General features: G+C 34.2%; 1 protein-coding gene across 2 annotated transcripts in view; it reads right to left on the bottom strand.

The window, feature by feature from the left end:
• The window catches only part of MINDY3 (MINDY lysine 48 deubiquitinase 3), an 83,501-nt gene that overhangs the window by 52,868 nt on the left and 5,612 nt on the right, over window positions 1-25,021 (bottom strand). The window contains exons 2-8 of one of the 2 annotated variants that reach the window (XM_055332187.1): window positions 18,282-18,361; window positions 14,621-14,681; window positions 12,790-12,963; window positions 9,432-9,483; window positions 8,450-8,564; window positions 5,758-5,831; window positions 4,821-4,900 (exon numbers count right to left, since the gene is read on the bottom strand). In XM_055332187.1, the coding sequence (XP_055188162.1) occupies window positions 4,821-4,900; window positions 5,758-5,831; window positions 8,450-8,564; window positions 9,432-9,483; window positions 12,790-12,963; window positions 14,621-14,681; window positions 18,282-18,361 (636 nt within the window). Of the gene's footprint in view, window positions 1-4,820; window positions 4,901-5,757; window positions 5,832-8,449; window positions 8,565-9,431; window positions 9,484-12,789; window positions 12,964-14,620; window positions 14,682-18,281; window positions 18,362-25,021 lie in introns of those variants that run through there. The other variant, XM_055332188.1, reaches the window with a different exon arrangement.

Raw genomic sequence — 25,021 nt, forward strand, 5'->3', positions numbered from 1 at the left:
CAATGGTAAGACAATAACCTTTCTCCCCCAAATGCGAGAAGCTACAAAGAAGCAATTCCCAGAAGAGGAAATACTAAAAGCTGACAAACACACAAAAAAGATGATCACATACAGGCTCAGGAGCAATCAGAGAAATGGGACTTATCAGTAAGATGACACATTTAAAGATGGACAGTTCTGAGTATTGGCCAGGATGCAGAAAAACAGAACTCACCTACATTGTTAAAAGCAAAGTTGATACATGAGGAGTTGGTAAGACAGATTTTTAGAAGGTAATCAATCATTATCTAACAGTTTTACAGGTATTCCTCAAAGATTAAATATATGAGTTACCACATGACCCAGGATTTTCACTCCTGGGTAGATACCAAAGGAAAATGAAACCACATTATTCAGGACAGCCACATGGAAAGATGCCAAATTCCCATCAACTGATGAATAAATACATAAAATATGGTCTATCTATACAATGGAATATTATTCACCAATAAAAAGGAGTATGGTGCTGGTCTATGCTAAAACATGGATGAACCTTGAAAACACGCCATGTGAAAGAAGCTAGTCACAGAAGACCAGATATTATATGATTCTATTTACAAGAAATTCCCAGTTTCAGCAAATCTGTGGAAACATAACAGATCAGTATTTGCTAGATGCTGAGGGGCAGGGGATTACGGGGAGTGACTGTAAATGGGCACAAGGGTTCCTTTTTGGGCTGATAAAAAAAAATGTTCTAAAACTGATCTGGTGATGGCTACATAAGTATAAGAAACATTAAAAACCGTGGAACTGAAATAAGTAAATAAAAACCACAGAATTATACATTTTAAATAGTATCATGTGTGATCTAGGAATTCTATCGCAATAAAGCTATTAATAAAACTCAAAGATGTCTAAAATTTTAGCATACATTCTACTCTTAGATATCTATAAGGATACTTGAATATGTAAAGATTTATATACAAAAATCTTCACTGTAGTATTTGTTTCTAACAGTCAAAAATGGTAACCATATATATATTCACCATAAGCAAACTAAAGGCAAAAGACAAACTGGGAAAAAATGTTTATTATATGTTATATATATAAAATAGAAATATATGATAGATCAAACATTGATATTCTTAATAAAGGCAAGAAAAATGCCCTATTTATCTTCCATTGAGCCTTCTTGGCCTTTCCTGGATAATACATAACATTCATTTTCTTTTCAACTGCCTGATTGATGCTTACTGCTGGGAAAAAGCCTAACTATAAGCTCTACTGGTTGGAACCACTCCAAAGCACTCTATGTAAACTCATCTCTACCTCTCACTGTTCACAGCACATTTAAAAATTTCTCCCATGATCCATTTTTTTTATTCCTTCTTATAATAGTAGACTCAAACCCTTTCTCTTCTTTCTATGCCTCCAACTTTACCTCTGTCCACTCTCAGCAAACTTCAAAATCTCAAAAGTTTTCCCAATTTAAATCTTTCACACTTCATATGCCTATTTCTCAGCACATTCTTTCCTCGTTTTTTAGCAGAACTGTGCATCTTTCTGAGATTACTGTTACTCTTGACCCAATTTACTTTGGGGTTCCCTTCCCTTGGCCAACAAACAACTTAATTAAGTGACTTCCATCCCTTTAAACAAAACCTACATACACCATCTCTTCACCTTGGCAATCAATTCCTTTCTTTCCCTCCTTTCCTTTCATCAGTAAGATTTCCTTGCTTACACTGCTAAAATATTTACTCCCTATGATCTGATCTCTATCTCAACTGCTCTTTTAAAGCAAAGATCTTACTAATTGCTAAATTCATAGTCTATTCTTAGTCCTCATTCTCCTCCAATGACAAATACAGCATTGCTCATTCACCAACTCTGTATCAGGGACAAGATCTTTGGATTAAATTCTCAAACCAGTATCTCTCCATAAATGAGGCAACTACCTCCCTCTCAGGGTATGAAACTGATAAGATAAACTTCTTCCACATTGTCTTATATATTTATCATCGCACTCAAGATTCTGTTTACTGTAAGGATTAAATATGCTCCTTACATGGAATCAGACTATGCCTGTTCAAATCTCAGCTTAGCCCTCTTTTTTTCTTCCTCTTTTTTCTTCCGTCCAAATACCTTCAATGATTCTCTTCCTAATGCTTGCTAACTAAAATGTAAACTTGTTTGTATTCGAGATCCTCTGAGTTCTTACCCAGCCCCATGTTTATGATCTTTCCTCTTACCAGAACCCTTCACAGATCCAGTGCTTTCATCCACTGGTTCTCAAGTCTGCCTGCAAGTCAGAACCATCTTGGGGTAATTTTAAAATTATCATGCCCAGTCTCCTCCACTCAGAATTCTGATTTATTTATTTATAAGCTCCCCAAGGGGTAATATGTAGTCAGGATTAAGAACCATGGCTCTAATTAGTCTGATCTGTCTCTAGCCCCTAAATACAACCTGCAATTTTTCTCAAAATGCCCTCTCACTTGCCCCATTAAAATGTTAACTCCTATTTAAATTCTGTTTACCCCAACATAAACATATTAGGAAAAGTTTTCTCCTTCCTCTGAACTTCTGTAATACTTTTTCTCAACATGCTTCATTTCACATCATATTCTAGTCATTTGCGTGCACGTTTCGTTTCCCCAAACTAGGTGTGTATGCTTTTGAGGGAAAGCTGAGTTCTCCCTACAGCCAGTTGAGGTGTTTTAGAAATGTGATCTTAATCTTCAAAACGTATCTTTGAGGAAGGCATTAAAGCTCCGTATTTTATAACTGCAGAAATTGAATCTAGAAGATGTAAAGCAGCTTACCTAAGGATTTTACAACTAGTAACTCTTTATAATTTTTCATTGTATATTACATATATCACAACCTCCTGGAATGTTGTCAGATCCAAAAAACATCCAATAAATGCTGAAAAACGTACAGATTTGTAAGTCAGGTGACTGAAAATAGATTCAACTTCAAGTCAACATTCCTAACAATTAAGGGAAAATGAAAGAAATATGCCCTGCTTATTTTCTTTTCCAAGATAACTATTTCGAAGTCACAGCTTAGTTTTGATGTTTAAACTATACTGAAAAAAAAATTCACAGCAGTACAATAGCTTTGAAAGCTAGTATTTCAAGAAACAGGAAAGAATGAATTTATATACAAGAACCAAAAGTTGGGTAACTAATATCCTATGAGGAAAGTAACAAATTCATGGCAAGAAAAGAAAGCCTCTGGGAGGATAGGTGAGGAAAAGCTGAGGAAGATAGTAAGAATAGTCTGGTCTTGGGAGGAGGAGAAGAGGACCATGATCACTAGTATCAAGAGCCAGAGCAGCGCAACTAAGTCCAGGTGGAAAGAGTTATTTATTAGCCATAGCACAGCAGGAGTAGCGAGGACAGGGACAAGTGAGATGAGGTACCTCACCCAGGGTTTGACAGGAATCAGATATTCCTTCTCTGATCATCTGAGAGGATATAAAATACTTCAGGCCCCAGAAACATCAGGGGAAGGAAAAAGAGAGGGTGTAGAGAACCATGTGGGTGAGTGCATATTCCTGAAGGAAGAATGACATACCTTTAACTGGCAGGATTAAATGCCTTCACAGCTTTGAATCAGAGGAAGGTTCAAGAATAGGATGGACTCACTTAGAAAAAAACAGAGCAAGGTAACTTGGGTAGCTTTTGGTCCATGAATTTTTTTATCCTTTGCCAGCAATCAGCAAAACTAGGTTCTCATTCTAATCTACACACTGAGTGAACAATTTTGCATATTTTGTCTAACGTATGGAGGGAAGGTAGTTCTTACTTTTCTGAAATAGTAGAGCGAAGGGCTGGATTGTACTATGGTGCTTTTCAACCTGAAATTCTGTAATTTTTACTGACTTATCCCCCCTTAATATTGTATTCTTTCCTGTTTAATTAACTATACCTACTCCTAAAATTTGAGGAAAAACTCAAATTTAAGATCAGGATTCACTTATTTAAATGGGAGTAAAAAGCAGCAACTCAATCATAATATTTGTTTCTGCTACTTGGTGATGGTTTCATCTCATTACAGAAGAAATAAATTTCCTGGTGAACTATGGAAGCTTCCTGTTCTAGGCTTTAAATGCTCCAAAAAGAAGTACATAGTAGTTAATATAAGCTGAATGTGTAAATAACTGAATTTAGACTGACCCCGTAATAAGCAGAAGGGAATTCTATTCAGAACTGTGTATTAGCTCTTAAATTGGCTGATAATGTGTTTCACTTCAATGTCCCTGGGAGCATATGAAGCTACAGCAAAGAAATAACAGATCAGAGATGGAGATGTGGTGGAGGGGGAGTTTTAAAATTCTCAGCATTAAATCTGCTCAGCATTTCAAAGGAAAATATACACATTAAATGTAATATAGGGAAAAACCACAAGACTCACCAAACAAGTATTTTAAATGACAGTATTTATAATGCTCCTCGATTTTAAGAAAATGCAAGTGTCTGAGACTTACAGATACCACTGGATAAATATGTTCTAGATTTAGATAATAAGAGATCTATTTATTACTTTCTAAAGAAGTTAGTCCTACAATCCCAATTTTATACTAGAGAAAACTAAAGGTTGAAGAAGTAACTTGGGTAAAGTATTATACTTGGAATCTGAATCCAAGTTTGCCTCCAAACTCCACACTTTTTACGTAACAGTATCTTGAAAACAGGTAAGGATTCTTCTATATTAAAGCACTTATCTTAACCTCTAAGTACTGCAGAGCTGTTAAGTAGATGAATAATAATCAACCATACTCTAGGGCAATAGTCATTATCAAAGAGAGAAACACACCAAAAAAATATACTTACTCATTCCTGAGCATTCTCTATCACCATCCCACACATTAGAAACAGCATGTCCCGTCAGTAGGAGGTTAATTAAACTTTGGCTATTAATAAAAATTTAAAAGTAATTAAAATATGAATAAACTAGTTTTCTTCTCAAATGATCCCTGTAGTAAGACAAAGTAACGACTTCTACATTATGCTAGTTACAAAACAAACTTAGGGAAAAGCTTGCATTTTTATTTTATACACACCACTGAAAAACAGTTTTGCTAAATATATTACTAAGTGTATCATCACAATGGTATCTATTGTTGCATATATTCATCTAAATTTAACAACTTTAAGACATCACACGTTTAAATGGATGAAAAAGATTTCTAAGACTAAAAACTTAATACTTATAATCATCTATAAATATATAGGTAATTATTATTTTTTTGTTGATCAATGATTGAATTTTACTCTCTGAGGTACAAAGATCTAAAGAGAAGGACCTATATAATAGAGTTGGGTTACTGTTACTATTCCACTGATTCTAGTAGAAATATAAAGAGCTTGGGGAAGAGGGTGATTTCAGAGAAAAATAAGGAAAAAATATTTCTCCCAAGAGGAAAGCATTTACAAGTAGGAAAGGATACACTTATTTCTAAGTCAAGATGAATAAATTTCATTTGCTAAAAAATTAAGTGGAACATAAAATAGAATTTGTTAAAATACCACCTGCTGTCATCTTAAAAGAAAGTATGTGCCACAATAAGGGCAATGCATACATAAACCTGAAGGGAAATGATAATTTTATACCTAAAGCAAGCAATGCATAAAGCATGGACTGCTCAAATCCACAGGCTTTATGCTGTTGACACTTACAAAATTATGTGACTTAGTAGTGTTTTATCTTAAAGTCAAGTTTCTAAAAACTTAAGTCCATGTAGGGAGATAACGGATTTTAATTAATTACCTGCCATGTCCATATACAGGATCTATCAAAGGTTCATTTGAATCTTCAATTTCATTTTTTATGTTTTCAATGCCCTAAAGGAACCAAAAAATTCATTGGCTTATTTTAAAAACTAAAATGAAAATTATAGTAGTTTATAATTGACCATTTTTTACCATAAATGAATAAAACATTTATTTAAGTAAATTTTCTCCCAAAATATTACCCAGATTTGATGTGGGAGAATATGTAAGATGATAATGTAAGAAGTAGCTTCTCCAAGAATATCTTTTCTTTCATAGACTCTGTACAAAGAGCACTGACTGTTTCATGGGTAATAGATTTCATGGCATGTTGGCTAAAGGGATACTGAGAGATGTTTAAGTTTTACCAGGAGGCAGGAGAAAATTATTTAATCCAAGAGTTAATATTCATTTAATTTCAGACTAAAGTAAATTCAGACTTAATACGCCTGCTAAGGCATCTGATATATTTACTTAGGCTTTTTAAAAAACATATTAGTATTAAAGACATACACATGAGTGTTGATAGAGATGTTAATTTAAATACACAAAACGTCTAGTACAAAAGAAAACATTCTGACTGTGCATTCTCAGAAATATCAGTAATTTAAACATGTACTGACAAAGTATAAAACTAGGAGGGCAGGAAGTTTCTTATTTTCTTAAAAACTAGTTTTCTGATATTTTTTAATCCCTCAAAGGATATCCAAATCCCCAAATATCTAGGTAAGCAGGAGACTGAGGCATTTTCATCTCATCAACCCCCAAGAACAAAGAGAAACTGTCTTTTACCACCTAACTTTAACCACTGTTTCTATCAGGTTAAGGCTATTTTAAGGATTAAAAACATTAATCAGCAATCCAAATATTTAACAAATGCCTACATATTGTAGGACAATACAAACAAATATGATATTTTGCACTTGCCTCCTTAAAAGTGATACAAAGCAGGCTATGATAAAAGCCAAAATGAATAATATGAACAAGTGACATAATCACTGGTGAGGGAGAGGCATCATTTCAAAGACCAGCTAGACATGATGGTTTATTGCCTGTAAAGGGCAAGAGACAGAGGATGTATCAAAAGTTTTGAGCATAAAAACGGGAGGAATAATGAACAAAGCCAAACTCATAAGAGACCAGTCATCTCAGATCCCACACACTGTTATTAACCACATCTAACCAACTACAAAGTACTTTTGGTTCTTTCTCTCAAACAGGCTTCTAAATTGTTTTTAAATTTCCAAATTTAGAAGGTACTTCTAAATACTCTTTCTTATCCATGTCTCTGGTCACTGCCCTAGCTTAGGTTCACCTGTTCAATAACCACTCTTTCTTTATAGTCCTGACTCTGGTCTCCTACCCCATCACCAACTCCCTCCCATGCAACTCTCACCTCAATTTAAGAAAACTTATCAACAGAAAGATGTTACTATTACCTTGTCCAAAATTTTTGCTCTAATTTTGGCCAGGTAAAATTGCAATTATTTTCTGCAGAGAATACAAGGGCCTTCATGTTCTGAGCCTTTTTCCATCAGTGCACTATCTCATCTTCCACCACTGCCTTTCTGGTGTATTATGCTGCAGGAATACTTAACTGTTATTGTTCTTCTGGTGTTAAACCCCCAATTTATTATGCCTTTATACTTGCTGTTTCCATGGCTCAGAAAACCTTTCCACAGCTTTTCATCTAGAAAACTTTTCCTCATCCATCAAGACACTACGTCTGTCACATGGTCCTTACTAGAGAAAGTCTGTTCTTGATTCCATCAAACCCCTCCTTCCCCAAAAACAAAAAACCAAATCCATAACTCAGACATATCTTGTTCTATTTCCCCTCATGCTTTGTGCATGCAATAAATGAACACCAAAAAACAGTGCCATTTTGGAATTATTAATGTGTCAATTTATTTTTTATAGTACTGGAGGATTTATTTTTAAAAAATGTATCTTACATTATAATTCCAGTTGCTAGCATAGAGTCAACGCCCAATAAACATCTATCAAATGAAAGAAGTCTGATAGCAGACATGGTAAATCAAGCAGGATACTCAACTGAAACTAACAGGCTGGTACAGATAGATTAGCAGTTGGGGAAAAAAGGCAGGACAGGTGATGTACACACTGGAATTATCCACATAAAAGTTGAGAGATTAAAATGCCCATAAAAGTAAAAGTCTATGGTAGACAGGGACTGAAAATTTCCGGAATATAAAATTTTAGAGGGGGAAAGAAAGGAGCAGGAGATAAAGAAGAAAATTAAGCTATCAAAAAAAGGTATGTGTGGGGGAGGTGAGATTGTGAGATATTATACAAAGGCACAGTGATTTATCAGGTAAGTTAAGAGAGGGACTGAGGGTCAGAAAGAGTTTCAGAAGGCATTAAGGTCAAATGCCAGATACTGTGAAGATGAAAGAAAATAAAATTCAGAAGAACTGAGTGCATTTCATAATTAGAACATGATTGATAACCTCTATAACACAGAAGACTGGGAGTAAAACCAAGTTTGAAAGTGGTTAAGTACTAAGTGAGTGGTGAGGAAAGAGAACTTGATGATTCCTTATCATGGGCACAAGAGATTTTTATTCTGAGATTTAGAAACAGTATCTAAAATAAAATTACTTATTAGAACATGAAAAACAGTATGAAATTCAAACTAATAAAAGCCAGAAGAAGCATCTTAAACAAACCTTTGTCAGTAACACAGAATACAGAAAAAGCAACACTCCAAATTTGTTTCCCCACATTGAATACTGGTCCAAGACAGCATCTTTTAATTCTGATAAACTTCTGAATGATCTTTTTCTGGGGGGAGAAAAGAATTAAGTATTAGTACCATGATGAGAATAATTCCATTGACAAATGGGAAAATTTTTAAATCACCTTATACATTAAACTGTATACGTACAAATGAGATTTGTGTCTCAAATTTTCAAATACAAATTTAGCCATTAAAAGCAAAAGCTATTGGTGACAAATGTTGCTAAATATGTACCATTAAAACAGAGTGCCTACTTGGCAGGAAAACTCTTCAACACTTAGGTGAACTGTCTGGCATCAATAAATTCTACAATAATTATACATTTTTAAAAATGAAGTAGCCCTCTCTAAGAAGTGTTCAAGAAAAAAGAAAACTTGACTCTGTAAAGCCTGAAGATTATGTAATAAATATCTGAATCCAAAGATAAGGTGTACATTTGTGGCTTCTTTTAAAAAAATTAATGTCATATTTCAAATGCCACCTGTAATTCTATCAACAAAGCTATCCTTACCTTTTATACTAAAAAGTTGAATGCTCTAATGAAAATATGGCACTTTTAATGAAAATCACAGAAGGCATATTTTGGTAAACAAGAAACAATAATTCAAATATTTATTCTATTAGAAATCTTTGTATTCCTTCAGGTCAGAGAAACATTAAGCTAGAATGTTTTTTTTTTTTTTCATTGTAATGATGAAGAAGAAGCTTTTAATATTATAGAAAAGCACATTCTGGTAGCTAATTTAGGAATCAGTTTTATTTAAGTAAACATTTAGAAATTATTTTTTTTTAAACTGGTAACAAATTAATCCTCAAGTACATAAATCTAAGTACCTTTCCACAGTATGAACAGACTTAAAACGGCAATGTGTCCACAAGGTAAGTATTTTAAATGTTCCAATGTTACTTACTGAATTAATGCATGAAATCGCTCAAAGCCAAGCTCTTCGACAGCCAAGGCAGCTATACATAAAAGACACTTTTCAGCACTACACATGGCAAATAAATGACACAAGATACACACAGCAGGCTATAAATACTTTCAAGCAATCAAAATTTTTCCCTATTTCCTTACTCCCTTAAAATTGTTTTTTCAACTTTACTGTTACACAAATTTCTATTTCAGCATCTTAGTTACCATGATTATAACTAAAATGGGTATAATACTGAGAATGTAGAAGGGTGATTAAATAACATTTATTTTCAATTCAGTTATACTAAGATAATATATAAAATAGAGAAATTATTGACAGAGTGCTTCACACATCAACCGAAATGTGTCCTGCACTTTTAAATAATCTTTCAATTCATAGATCCAAATAAAATCATCATAGCTAATCTTCCTCCTTTATAATATAAAATCTGTAGGTTAATGTTTAATTATTAAACTAATGTGTATAAAAAGGCATAGCACTTGGAAACTACACAGGTTCAACAACAGCTTTAAGTTTGTTTCCTCATTTGTTTGTACAACTATTATTAGAGAAATTTTCAGTAACTTATTTAGATTATGATTAATACAGTACAAATTTAAAAAATAACAAAAGAAAGAAATCATTTAAATCCAAGATTTTATGCAGCACTCTATACTGCATGCCAGGCCTCCTTCTAAATGTGCTACATGCCTTATCTCATTCAGTCCTCTAACAACACAATTATCCCCATTTTATAGAAGAGGACATGAGGCAGAGAAGAAGCCTCCCTAGAGCACCACCCAACAACAAGCAGAGCTGAGATCTGAATCCAGAGAGTCTTGGCTCCCTTTACAAAAATAACATCTTTAAAGCTCTCATACATGAATCAAAATGCCTACTCTAAAAAATTTGTCACAATGAACAATTTTATATATATTTTATAAAGCAAATCTTAGTACTTTTAAATATTAATTCTTACTTGAGAATGAAAGAAATTAATTCATCATGAATTCAAAATCAGGATTTTTTGAATTACGATTAAAAAGGTTTCATTAGGCTATCCTTTCAAAATCATTTTAATTTTCAAATGTTTTAAACTACTTTTAAAAATTTTTACCAGTCCAATGGGTTAATTTCAATAAGCTTTTGATTTGTGTGGGAAACAAACTGAAACTGAACCTGAGTATTCACTACTGCAAACAAGTGTGCGTTACCAAAAGCAAAAAACTACACACACCACACAAGCCAATGAAATTAATGTTGGAGCACAATGTACTATTGACAAGGGAGAAAACAGTTCACATGTAAAAATTTTAGGATAAAATAAAAATTCGACCTAACCTTTTCCAAATTGTACTAATTGCTTTGCAGTGCTTGATTACCTAAATAATTTTACTGGGTATATACTATGAAAGTAGACATAAAGATAGTTTAGAGAAAAGAGGCAAGCAAAATAAAAAGCTTAGCAGGCAGGATGGTGAAAAAATATAAAACACAAGAAAAAGAACATAGCTGGGAACAAAGGAAAGAACAGGTAAAACAGATTGTTATACGGAATAAAAACTGTAATGTAAGTTATTTGCATTGTCAAGATCTAAGGCAAATTCTCAAATTTTCAGTTAACAAAACTTTAAAAATTTTTACATTACTAAAAACAGATTTAATATACGGCTTGATTTCATGCCCACTTTTAAAATGAGGCAAAGCAAAGTGGAAAACTACTAAAATATGTTTTCTGAAGAGGAACTAAATCTAACATGACCACCTAAACTAGTTACTGACATACCAAAGTGAATACATTATAAGGCTATTTAACCTAGAGCAATTTAACCTCTAACTACAGAAATGTACAGTATACCCCATGGTTAAGTACAGAGTGTACTACAAAAATACGAATGAAAAATATTAAAAGAGAAGATCTTACTATTTTTTTGCATATTAATATATAGATTGGCTTTAAGAGGATATTCTTTAAAACAACTTTAAAAAAATTTTTTAAAACAACTATTAGTTCAACTATTCCTCTGTCTGAAGTTTCATGTCCTAAATACAACTATTAAACATGCTTCCACGCAACCCAGTAAAACCTGAAAAATACTTTAAAAACAATCTTAAGATTTTTGACTACCATCCTTGTAAATATTTTCCACTTGTTTACTTCAACTGTCATCAACTCTAAAAGTATGTTAAATCCTTTTTGAAAGGCTATGTTTGAAAGGCCTAAAAAGGAAACGTCATTCAATTGTTTAAATTTTAAAAATTATTCTTTGCAAATGTACTATGAGAATTTGCCACTATCACTGCAGAGAAAGAAGACACTGACATTATCAGAGTCATTTCAGCCTGTGGAGACAGTAATACCTTAGGGATAATCCTACATGGAAATCCTACATGGAAATTGAGATGTGTATCATGAGTAATCAAAATGTACTCTCTATAAATCAGGTGTCCAATTTCTTTAAAAATAATTTCTGCAGAGATGATAGTTAACAGAATGCATCATAGGTAGAATTAGTCACTTTTTCAATATAAGCACGCGGAGCTACCAATTATCAAAAGTCACATACTAGCAAGATAATTCCTGAAAAGAAAAACAGAAAAGCAACTCTTTACCTAGCTTCAGTACTACCAGAAGTCTCCATTTTACTAGTTCATTCTGGCAGTTTTGAGGTCAATTACATAAGAATTTTCAAAGGCTAAAAAACCCACAAAATATATGTTTTTTATGAATAAGAGTAGCTATTATTTAAAGAGAAATCCCCAATAATGAAAAACTTGAATGAAGGAATAAAATCCCTTTTTTAAAACTACCTTAAAATAATCCTTACATGTAGACTGTATTACACAATGACCAAAAAATTCAGGAGGAAACCAAACAAAATGTAATGAAGAATAATGCCCCCATCTTGGCTTTAAGAAACCAAAGATATTTAAGAAATTTTCTAACATCCAAAAATCCCTTTTCCAATACCAAAATTAAAAAAAAAAAAAAAGAAAAAACAAACACCAACATTAAAGCATCTAAAACTAAAGTATGTAGGATTATGTTCTTCAAACTTTCTAAATGAGAATTCCAAAGCTCAGAGATGGTCATCAAGCAGAAATTAACTAAAATTTTTAAAAAAGTTTAATAGATGTATTTCCTTTTTTCCAAAAATGCAAGATACACAAGTGCAATATCCTCCAGCAACTAAAATAACTGACAGGGAAATGAAAAATATTAAGGCTCATGAATTAAGCTTAGGCTAAAAAAGATGTATTATGAAAATTTTAAATATATATTTTTAAATTTTTCAGTAGTTTCATTACAACAAAGATACAAGAAATTACTTCAGGAAATAAAAATGTATCTTACAAGAATGTTCCACTTGGCAACTAGACTCTGCAGGACTCCCAGAAATACTAGCCGTTTCCTCGGTTGTCTTTCCTCTTAACCAGGAAACCAGGCAGTAAGATCCAGAGTTGTCACAACAAGCACTTTCTAAAATATCACATAAGGTATGACAAAGGAGTTCCTTCCGCTCTTCCTCTAAAAATAACCAAAGTATCAGTTATAATGATTTTATTTGAAAAAAAAATCCTATCATGGATAACAATATTAAGAATGTTTTAATAATGAAAATCAAGCATTTTAAGTGGAAGATTCCTCCCCTCCCCCCAGTAACCAATCTTACATTTAAAAAAAAAGTGCTTGAGGGTTAAAATGTCATCACTATTAAATATTGCCATTAATTAGAAAAAGAATGCTGAAAAATGAAGAATTAAAAATTAGGAGGAAGAATATGTTACTTGGAATAACCTGATACTGATCGCTCCCCTTCCTTAGGCTGCAACGGAAGCCCTGAGGTCTCCTTTTCTGCCAGAACCAGGCACATTGTGAGGGTCTGCTGAGACTTCTATTTTCTGAGTTAGTCTAATGACTTTGATCTCCTTGTCCCACAGGGTAAGGATGAGGTAACACACAGCATATACAATACCACAATTCATGACATCAGCAGATGCCATCATGGTTATGTTGCATAATATAGAAACTCCTGATACTAGACTGCAGTGATCGGAACATTAAACCTCTATAGAAAAGGCAATGAGAAAAATGCTCAGATAATTTGTTCTTGGGACTTAGCCACCTTCCATTTTCAAGCAGTATAGCTCTCCAAAAGCAGCGCTGCCCCCTGAAACTTTCAAATGGGATAAGATGTGTATGTGTACCCTATGTAAAATTTTATGCTATGGGGAGAATTTTACTTCTTTTAATAGATGAGCAGGTTTTTGAAGGCAGGAATTATGTCATTTTATTTTATAACCACCATGACATTTACAACAATGCTATATATTTTATCAATGTGAATATATTTCTATGCAAGAAATATAAATTTTACCAATAAAACACTGATGTTAATAGTATTCTTGGTTTCTTTTCTACTAAAATTTATGTTGCATTTCAGCTATTAATTAGTGAAAAAGACACGAATGACACTTTAACTCCTAAATTTACAATCAACAGATTCTATGGGTATGGTTTGGAATGGAAACAGTTTTTGCTTTTATATACCAAACTAGGATTAGAATATATCCCATGTTCTTCCAGAAGTCATTGTGAGGTTCACCCAAAATTGTTCACTTAGGGAAGGAAAGACTTTGTGAACTGTCAAGTACTATGTAAATGTTTGTTATTATCAGGCAGCACCACACAGCTCTCTGACCTAATCATATTGCAGATGCTAGGACAGCTTCGTTTGAATTTAATCCAGAGTTATTTGCAGTATTATCTGCATTGTGTAAGGCACAGTCCTAAAAGTTGCAGGATTACAAAGATAACTATGAGTTCTTGCTCAGAGCTAAGACAAAACACAAAGGACTCTTCCTTACCCCATGCTGTCATTCAACAGTTCAAGGAAATGGCCCAACCTTTTAGTGAAAGGCCAAATGTTTTGCCCTTTGTTCTATTATTCTGTCTTAGAACTCTTGGGGAAATGGAATTTGTGAATATACACATTAAAATTTGGAGTCACTGTTCACAGAACTTTCTGAAACACTGAAAAAAAAATAAACCTCAAGAAAAAATTCCCATTTATAGTTTACTTTTTAAGATGAATAATTCAGTTCAACTAATGCCAATGAAAGCTGCATAGATCATCTATAAATTAGAAGGTGAAGGAAAAATTTATAGAAGACCACTATCATACCTGGGCAATCCCTCCAAGAAGACTTCTCTGAAGAAAACAGGAGCTTCTTCAAAAGAAATGCCTTTATACAATTAAAGCAATAGTTATTAGAATGCATTATAAGCATACCTTCATTATTCCTTTATTTTAAAATAGAAAAAAACAACCCTAATTTGTACCTCCTTTATTTACTTAATAGTGCTAAAAAAAAATTTCAGATAGTTTCCCTTCACATTCAACGGTAAATGAGCATATTATTCAGAATACACTACTATAAACTTGACTCTAGATCCATAAAATTCTTCCTTCATAATATGTATTTTCTGGCAAATAGAAGAACTGACTCAAAATAGACACAGAACCTGAAAATTAAAGAAACTTACTGCTCATTCACAAAGTGAAGACTCTAGAAATAGGGAAAAGACTACATTTCTCTTAGATTCCTTGGGGGAAAAGATATCAAAATACAAAGGTGGTTCTGCTCTATTAGTTCTGACTTGTGATATGAGAATAAAGAGACTCATCACTTTATTATAAGATAAGGAGTTCCTAAATTCCTGGTTTAACTCAAAAAACTGTAAGATTCAAAAGAAAAAACAAATTGCTTTCTCACTTTCCTTAAGTATGTCAACTATGTTACACTCATGAATTGATAGAAAGCAGCTCAGTATAGTGTTTCCTTCTCAAAGTGCAGTTGAAAGATCATTTCCATCCTAGTCACCTGACTTGTTTATTAAAAATGAAGATCCTTAGGCTCCACCTACTGTATCTGAATCTACAGGGGGCAGATCCAAGAAAGAAGTTCTTTGACGCTTCTCACATGTTTGAAAGCTGTAGTGTATTGCTAAGAGGTCAGACACACGTAGGGGTGCATCTTGGTTCCACTACTTTACTAACCAAAAATAATAATAGCATAAACTTTAAAAGGTTGCAGTGAGGATTATATGAAATAATCTACATAATGCACTTAGCACAGTACCTGGCACCTAATAAGCAATCATTTCAAAGTGCTTGAACAAAAAATTAAGGAATAGTCTAACATTCTTAATAGAAGTAAAATCTACAAATACTACAAATAAGGGCTTCTAACTTTTCCCTAGTATGGTAATAACTGTAAAACTGAGGAATATAACTAGATTACAAAACTTGGGAAAAGTGAGGTGGGATACCCATTATTTCACCACTAATACGATCGCTGTTATACTTTGATATGCTTCCTTCCAGTCTTTCTTTTATACCTGCTTTAAATTTTTATTACAAGTGAGAAGCATAATGGGTATGTGATTATGTTTCCCATTTTTCTGTTTTCCCACAGGATTCATAACTATAATTCTTAATCACTAATTGCCGATTGAGCTATCAAAATTTACTCAAACTTTATTTCACATTTAAACTACAGTACATTAGGTTTATAATTTTTTTCTTTTACTACTATAAAAACTTCATACTGAATACAACCTTTTTCCATATTAAGGATTACTTATTTAAGAAAGACTCACAGAAATACAATGATTTTGTCAAAAAAATCTGCATTATGGTTCCTGTTATAATGTAAATTCTTTCCCCAAATCAAAGTACAAATGTACTATATGGCAATATGAATATGCCAGCATCATCCTACTCTTACATGCACTGGCAATTATTTTATATTTAAAACTTAGAGTAAGTAATAGAATCTAGTTACTGTTTTATTTGTACTTTTATGGATTCCTAGTGAGGATGAACATCATGATTCTTTGGCTGTCCATCATTATTCCACCTGTTATGACTGCATACACATTATTTCACTACTAGAGTTTTAGTGTTTTTCTAACCAATTTGTACACGTTCGTTGTATAAGAAAAACAATATCCACTTAATGCTAATAGTCACTGCAAATATTTTCCTGAGCCTGGACCTCACCCTTTCTCTTAGTGTTGACAATATAGTAGCATTTGTTTTTCGGTGGTTAAATATTGTATCAAGAACATATTTGGTACATGGTATCAGATGACCTACATTCAGTTTTTTCCCCACAAACTGGCAACCACTCTTATCAGTGACATTCATTAAATATCATTTTATTCTACCACTGATTTATAGTTACCTCTTTATCATGGTACGTAATAAATTCTCGGTAAATTGCTATATGTAACGTGGTCTACTCCTGCATTAACTACTAGGTTCCATAATATGCCTATTCTTTTGGCAAGAGTATCATGTTCTAATTTTTATAGTTTAAAAAAGTTTTAATATCTAGACTTGCTCATTTCCCTTCCTTAGGCTCAATGGCGTAGTTCTGACTTTTACATTGAAATATTTTTAAAAAACACAAAATTCTTCTGATTGAAAAGATTTATGTGACTATGAAACTAAATTACCACCTCAAAGATACAAGAGGGCTTTGAACATTACAATTATCCCTTGCCAAAATAGCTATCACTGTGGAAATATACTGAGTTTTATAAAACAGGGGACTCCTGTGGTACATCTTGCATTTAACAATATAGTTAAATAGACTTTTAGTAAAAATAGACTTAGTAAAAATCCAGTAGGGGCAGTGTCAATATAACCTAATTTAAATACAGACAGGACAAGGAATCTTCAAATTCAGATAAGATTCTGCTAGCAACCAAAACTGCCCCAGCCTAAAAGTATAACAACTCTACTACTAATTTACAGTTAAATTTATATTAAGTAACTCCCAGGCAACATTCAAACATTCAAATTTTTCTTAATTTCTTTTTATAATTCCACTAAAGCAAAAAAAAAAAAAATCAATTTTGCCCTATGAAGAAATAAAATGATGATCCATAAAGGATATATTTTGGAATCATATAAATTTTTAATTTAATAATGTGGGGTATAAGACAAATTTACTTTGCAGCTAACAGTTCAGGAATGCAGTCTTTATGCCCAATGAATAATATATATCACATTAAATATGTATTTTCAAAACGTGCTGATTAAAACATAATAAATTCCAGCTCTTCTTAGCACAGTTGTGAAATGACACTGCTGTTCAGACATTTTAAGTATTAAAGAAACTGAAAATTCAATTCATGGTTTTAACTATGTAACATTTGCAGCAAATCGGCCTTTGAAATTTGAACACATTAGAATGCAAAATCATATACATATATTCAGATTAACACTATCTTGTGCAAAGAAAAAATCTTTTTTTAAAAAATTGTGGAAATTCTGAAGTGAGTTATTACAATTTTATTTTAAAAGCCAAAGCTACAGCCTACAACTATAAAATACAACTTATTTTTAAAACGTGTAAGGTTTTAGAGCATGAAGATATTAACTCATCTTCAACTTTGTAGGAAAATCATTTTTACATAAAGAACAAATGAAAATAATACTATTGCTATGATATACCTAACAACAGCATAAAACATCATAACTTGACAGGATCACTGTATTAGAAAGAGGTCATTATCATTAATTCCTCGTTTTCTGAATGTCAGGGAACACCTATTACGTTTTCTTGACAATAAAAACAGCTGAAAGGCTATTGCTGTATAACCTGCCCATGTTCTGAACTCACTTTTTATTTTGGGTATTTATAGTAATTTACATGAACAAAAGAGATAACTGATCATATCTCATTACATATAGACAGTTTAGAAAATGAAAAGTCAAGTATGAAACGTTTGAACATGTCCCTCTAAGGAGTTGGTAAAGTAGTCTATGTTACCTGAACAGGTGCAATAACAGCACAGGGGCCACCTTCAAACTGTTCTAATGCAGATCCCTCTGATTCACTAAACACAAACCCTAAAAATGAAAGCAAGTAGCAAAGATTAAAAATGTAATTCAAACAGCAGCCCAAAGAATTTTTAATGTACTTTGCTTGAGAAAGATCACTTATTACAAAAGCAAAATATCTCCAAATTATTTAGGCACAATGGTTCTTAACTTTCGGGGGGGGGGGGTCAAGGAACCCTCTGAAAAAAGATCTGGAGCCTATGCTCCCATCCCTGTGCCCCAAATGCATGTAAACAGACACACACACACACACACACACACACACACACACTCTCTCTCTCTCTCTCATTCTCTCTCACATGCACACACAAAATTTTGTTACCTAGGGATCCCTCTAAATGGACTAAGGCAATAAAGTGTGGACCTCTGTAAAAGAACACTAAATTAAATAACTTATTTGAAGAAAGATGAGTCTATCTACTGAATTCAACCAGAATTTTTAGGACCCTTTCCATACAGAATCGTTTTGCATTTCAATCTTTGAGTCATATTGTATAAACTAAAAATTAAATGGCATCATAGACAGTGAATGTGCTCGAACCAGCTCTATCTCAATTTCGCTATTACCCAGCCAGCACTGAGAGTGACCCGTAGATGTTCCTACAGATAGCACAGGGCCAGAAGTCCAGAGGACTGAGTGACGCTCTCTGTAACACTGCTGGGAAATCATTTCGCCTCCCTAGATCTCTGTCTAGTTATCTTTAAAATGATGGTTTCCAATTCCAACATGCTTGAAATATGTAAAGTTTCACTAACGGTTGTAGTTTTAGTCATTCATCCCACAAACATTTAATGAACCTAAGATACTACAGCAAGCATCCAGCATGTATCATGAATGACAGAGTCTCTGGTCTACAGGAGCCAATGATACAGGTGAACACAGACAGATGAACAAATGAACATAAAACAGAAGTATGAATACAGTATTATGGATACAGAAAAGGAATGATTTACTCTGAGTCAAGTCACAACAGGGGACTCGGTGATTTTTAATAGGAATTTGCAAGGATGAAGATGAGGAATGATTTTTAGGTGAAGAAAACACCTTTATTAAAAGGAAAAAAGGTTTGGTGAGAGCAGGGCAAGTTTATGGGGCGTAGGAAAACTTAATATAGCTCAAGGATAGTATGGGGGTAGCATGGGGAAGATGGTACATTGGAAGAGGGTAAGCGGACATGAGGTTAATAGTGGGAAGGGCCAGACCATGACAAGTCCTAACTGAACTGTAATATGATCACACTGTTTTCCCCCTCTTTTTTAAAGGAATAAAATGGGGAGGAGACTGTTTGAACAGCCATATAGAGATGGTATCAACTTAATAAAATTCACATTAGTGTGGAGAGAGGAAACTGCACCTAAACAGTATTTCCTATGGTAAAAATTAAGATTTGATGAGCATGTGCAAGTGGGGCAAAGAAATTAGAGCAGAGTGAAGTTTCTAGCTTGAGACACCAGGTGAGAGCAACTGAGATAAGAAATAGCATAGAGGATCCTATTCCATCCCACCTCCTCTCTCTTAACCTTTCAATCCCTCTCTTTCAAACAGGACTTAAACATGTATCTTACATATTTAAAAACAAAAAAATCCTCCTTAAGAATCCATCAAAAGCACTTTGAGTAAAGAGCTGAAAACTTATGTCAACACAAAAACCTCCACATAGATGTTTCTAGCACCTTTATTCATAATTGCTAATACTTGGAAGCCACTAAGCTGTCCTTCAGTAAGTGAATGGGGTAAATGAACTGTGGTACATCCAAACAACAAACTATAATCCAGCACTAAAAAATAAATGAGCTCACAAGTCACAAAAAGACATGGAGAAACCTTAAGTGCATATTACTCAGGGACGTAACCAATTGGAAAAGGCTACATACCATATGATTCCAACTATATGATATCCTGGAAAAGGCAAAGCTATGGAAACCGTAAAAAGATGAGTAGTTTCCAGGGATTGGTGGAGGGAGAGAGGAAGAGGGATGAATGTGCAAAGCACAGAAGACTTTTAGGGCAGTGAAAATACTATGAAACCATAATGATGGATAAATGTCATTATACATTTGTCCAAACCCAGAGAATGTAGAACACCAAGACTGAGCTGTAAACTATGGACCTTGGGTGATGATGATATGTCAATGCAGGTTCATCTATTAACAAATACTCCACTCTGGTGGGGGGTAATGATAATAGCAAAGCCTATACATGCTGTGGGAGTAGGAGGTATGTGAGAAATTTCTGTAGCTTCCCCACTTCCCCACAGTTTTGCTATAAACTTTAAACTTCTCTAAAAAAGTAAAGTCTAAATTCAAAAAAAAAATTCAGTTGACCATTAAAGAAAAAAACCCACCCCAAACTCCAAACACCACCCTTTCAAAGCCCACTTAGTTGTCTAAATGCACTATCTCAATCTCCTTACCTCACAATTTATTCAACCTTCAAAATTTGGTTTTCAGCCTATAACTGCACCAAATTCATTCTCACCAACTCGGTCAATGAACAGTACAGATGATTTCACAAGCTTTTCTCAATTACTCTCCAGAGAATCATCTGAAATGCTAACCACAGATTTCTTCTGAAAAACCTTGCCCCTTGGCTTTACTGGTCCCTCTTGTTACAAATTTCCCTTTTCAGTTTCTTCTCCATCCCCTCGGTCAACTCCTCTACAAAGCTAATGTTCCTCATGTCTTGGTTTTAGGATCTATGTTCTTTTCATTTCATACATTCTCCTTGGGTAACTCATCTACTCCCAAGATTCCCATTACTGGTTATAATCAGGGATTCCTCAAATACAGCCCAGATTACAACTCTAGACATAAACAGAGTCTAATTTACTTAACGTGTCCTGTATGATCTGGTTTCTACCTAAATCTCCTAACTCATCCTTTACCATTCTTCCTCTTAGACTTCAGGCTGAGATTCTTTCAGGTCCTCAAGCATCTTATTTTCTTTCAGGTTTTTTACCCTTTTTGAATATATTGTGCCCTGCACTTGAAACACTTGCTAACCTTTCTCTGTCACTTTACGGCAAGGTCTTCTTGGTTCAAGACCCCAAACCGTGATTTCTAGATGTCCTTTTGTAGCCCATCTCTGATCTACCCTGAAGTTCAAACCACTGTCATCTCTCACCTAGAGTACCGTTAAGAGTTTCCAATGAGATGTCCCCATTTTTCCCCACTGACCCCACTCCATCGTCATTTGTTCACCATAGAGTTACCAAAGGAATATGGTAGACTTGGAAATCAGATGTTGTCATAACCTGCTTAATACGTTTCAGTGGCTTCTCATGGCAATTAGAATGAAAGTCAAACTCCTTTTCATGGCTTTAAAAGACACCATAACTATCAAACCCACATTTCTTCAGTTCACTCTCACTTTACCTACAGTGACCTTAGAACATCCCAAGATCTTTATGTTAGCTCTATTCCTTCTCCATTCATTTTCCCTTCTCTTTTCAGAAAGCTGAATCCTTCTCATTCTTTTTTTTTTCCTTCTCATTCTTAAGGACTCGTTTTAGGTGTTAACTCCTCAGAGATACTCCCGATAATCCTACCTAAGTAGATCTCTCCTACCATCCCCAGCACAACCAGTACTTTTCATAATCTGTGATTACTATATTATATTATTGCTTATTTACTTATTATTTGCCTTACATGTATCTTGCCTGTTCTCTTATTACAGTTTTCCTAGTATATTGTGTAGTTCATGCTCTCTGGACTGCTGCAAGGAAAGATAGCGGAGGAGTTTGTTTCTAGGTATGCCAAGTTTAGTTGTGAGATAACCACTTGGCAACATTTAGAAGCGGGGAAATATGGGTCTGGAACTCAGGACAGGGATTAGGATCAGACACAGCAATCTGAATCATCCTCAACATGGCAGTCAAAGTAAAGGAGATAATGTAAAACAAAGATGATGGAGTTGGGATTAGGATTAAACAAAGCAATCTGAATTATCTTCAACATGGCAAAGTAAATGAGAACATGTAAAGCGAAGATGACAGAGTTGGGCATGTTAAAAAATAAGCAGAGGCTGAGTCAGCAAAGGACAAAGATTAGAAAGGTAAGAGAAAAACAAACACACTGAAGTCCTCCAGGAAGCAAAGAGTAGTCACTTGCTACAAATGCTACTGAGTAAAAACATAAATTAAAAGACTGGATTAAGCACATCACTGAAAATACAAAAAAAGAAACCTAGAGCACTGGAGAGAAAAACCACTTTAAAGGGTTGAGGTGTGATTCAGAATCCAAGGACAAAAAGTAAATGCGATCTACTTTTAAAAAAGTGAAGAGATTCACCTTTTTTTTTTTTTAACCATTCTTTATTTCCATTAGGAACAGAGCTAGATGGAGTGGGGGACCTCCTGGCTGTATCTCCTGTTCTAGGTTGGGCAAAAATAATGGTAAAAATTATTGTAAAAAAAATGGTAACCTGAAAAGGGTAGCTGGATAAAGAATTATTATTTATATAGACTGAGGGCCATGAGTTTAAAAAGAGAAGAGTGATTATATGAGAAGGAGGATGTTTAAAGACTCCAAGTCTTGAAACAGTGGTGGTGTAGTGATGGAGGCGGGGGACGGGACTGGATAAAAAGAGGTTCTCAAAGTGTGGTCTACAGAACCTTGGAAATCTGAAACCCTTTCCAGGGATCCACTAGAGGTAAAAATAATTCTCATAAGGATATGAGGATACTAAGACATTATTTGACCTTTACACTTGACATTCATAGCAACGGTACAATAGCAATGGTGGGTGTTACTGCTGGTGTCTTAGAACACATGAAGGCAGTGTCATTAACTGTACTAGCAGTCACCATCCTGGTAAATAAAACCACCCTCTTTCAAACATAAAGAAAAAGCCATTTAACTAAAGAATGCCCTTACTGATGCCACTTTTATTAAATCTTGACCTTGACTAAAGTGTCCTTTTAAAACATATTCTGCATGACAAAATGGCAACTATCCATAAAGCACCTCTGCTACATACCTTGATGATGACTGATCTTTGTCTCAAGAAAAAGCATGTGTGTCATTTTCTGAATTGCAAGCTGGAACTACTTTTTTGTAGAGCACTGTTTTTATTCTGAGGGGCTACTGACAGACTATGATTATTCAGACTTGGGTTTGTGGCAAACCCTTTCTCAGAAGTGAATGATGTGAGCCTGATACTTCAAGGAAAATAACTGACAGTTATTTTTGCCAGTGATAAAATTTCAGGCTTTCAAGCAATAACTAAAATTTTGGAAAACCCGCATCCAGCACCGTGAACTTGACACAGTGACTCAATTCTTAGATATTTTTCTAATGACACCAGTGGTGATAGTAATAGGACTGTTGATACCGTCAAAAGGAATGTATTATCATTTGGAAATGTCGGCAGAAACCAGTGGACCAATGACTCCTAAAGAACTAATGCACAGTGTTAGAAATATATGCTCAAGTAAAGGTCCACTCAAAATATAAGACACAACCAATGGTTTTCAATTTAACAGAGTACAAAAAATTCATTCATGTGGCTCAGATTCCATATTGCAAATAACCTCTAAGAAACTATCACCTGTCAAGTTGTGGTGTAGTAGCAAAGACAAATGACCACAATTATCTGAAAAGGCTGTTGTAAGATTCTCACCTTACCAATTACAATCTTTGTGAGGCTGGATTTTCTACACTTCCTAACAACATGACCACAACAGACTGAACAGAAAGTAAATGTGAAGATCCAGCTGTCTTCTAATGAGCCAGACATCAAAGAGATTTACAGGAATGTAAAACAATACCTCGGGTCTCATTAATTTTTTCATATTGAAGTCCTTAATAATCTTTCAGAGTATAATACGGCCCGGAGTTCAAAAACTTCAGAGCCACTGGCCTAGCAGAAGTGAATCTTAGCAGGCTTCTAAATTATATATACAGGCAAAGAGGAAGTGATATTACTGAGTAAGAATGAGGGGAACGAGAGAAAATTGAGAAGAATGTTAATTCTGAAAAACGTTAAGAAAGGCTGACAAGATAAAGAACTGAGACAAACACTGAGGGCTCAGCTAAGGTTTGAGGACTACATTTGTGCAGATGCTGACCACAATTTTCTCCATCGATACACAGCAGCATGGGAGAAACAGAATAGACAACAGGCTATGGGGAGGATGAGAAATAGTACAATGCACAGAACAAATTTAATAAGGACAAATGAGATCTGATGGTGCTGGTTATCATGTCAAGATAACCAAATAGAGGTCCAACCTAGAACAGGAGATACAGCCAAGAGGTCCCCCACTCCGTCTAGCTCTGTTCCTACTAGAAATAAGGAAAGGATCCCTGATGTTGGGCCTAAAGGCAGAGGCGAACTTAGGTTCTGTCAAACTTCGGGGTATGTAATAAACATGAATCAGTAATGAATTCTTACCTTCCTTAGAATTACTAATAATGTAATGTAGTTTTCAAGATTCATGAGTGGGACTTATAGCTGAAAAGCATTATAGTGAGTTGCTTTTGTAAGCTAGATATAAAAACCTCATGGAGAGAATTCTAGACAGATCTGCTGTATTCCAAATTCTGTTTAATTACAGTATACATGTTTGAGTGTGTTAAGTGATAATGAACAAAAGCTATTAGGGCACAAAATGAAATAAAGTCAATTAAATGTAAATTAAGTATTCTAAAATAGGAGTAAGCTAAGTA

This window comes from Nyctereutes procyonoides, unplaced genomic scaffold (genome assembly GCF_905146905.1).
Source record: "Nyctereutes procyonoides isolate TBG_1078 unplaced genomic scaffold, NYPRO_anot_genome, whole genome shotgun sequence".
Taxonomy (NCBI): Eukaryota; Metazoa; Chordata; class Mammalia; order Carnivora; family Canidae; genus Nyctereutes; species Nyctereutes procyonoides.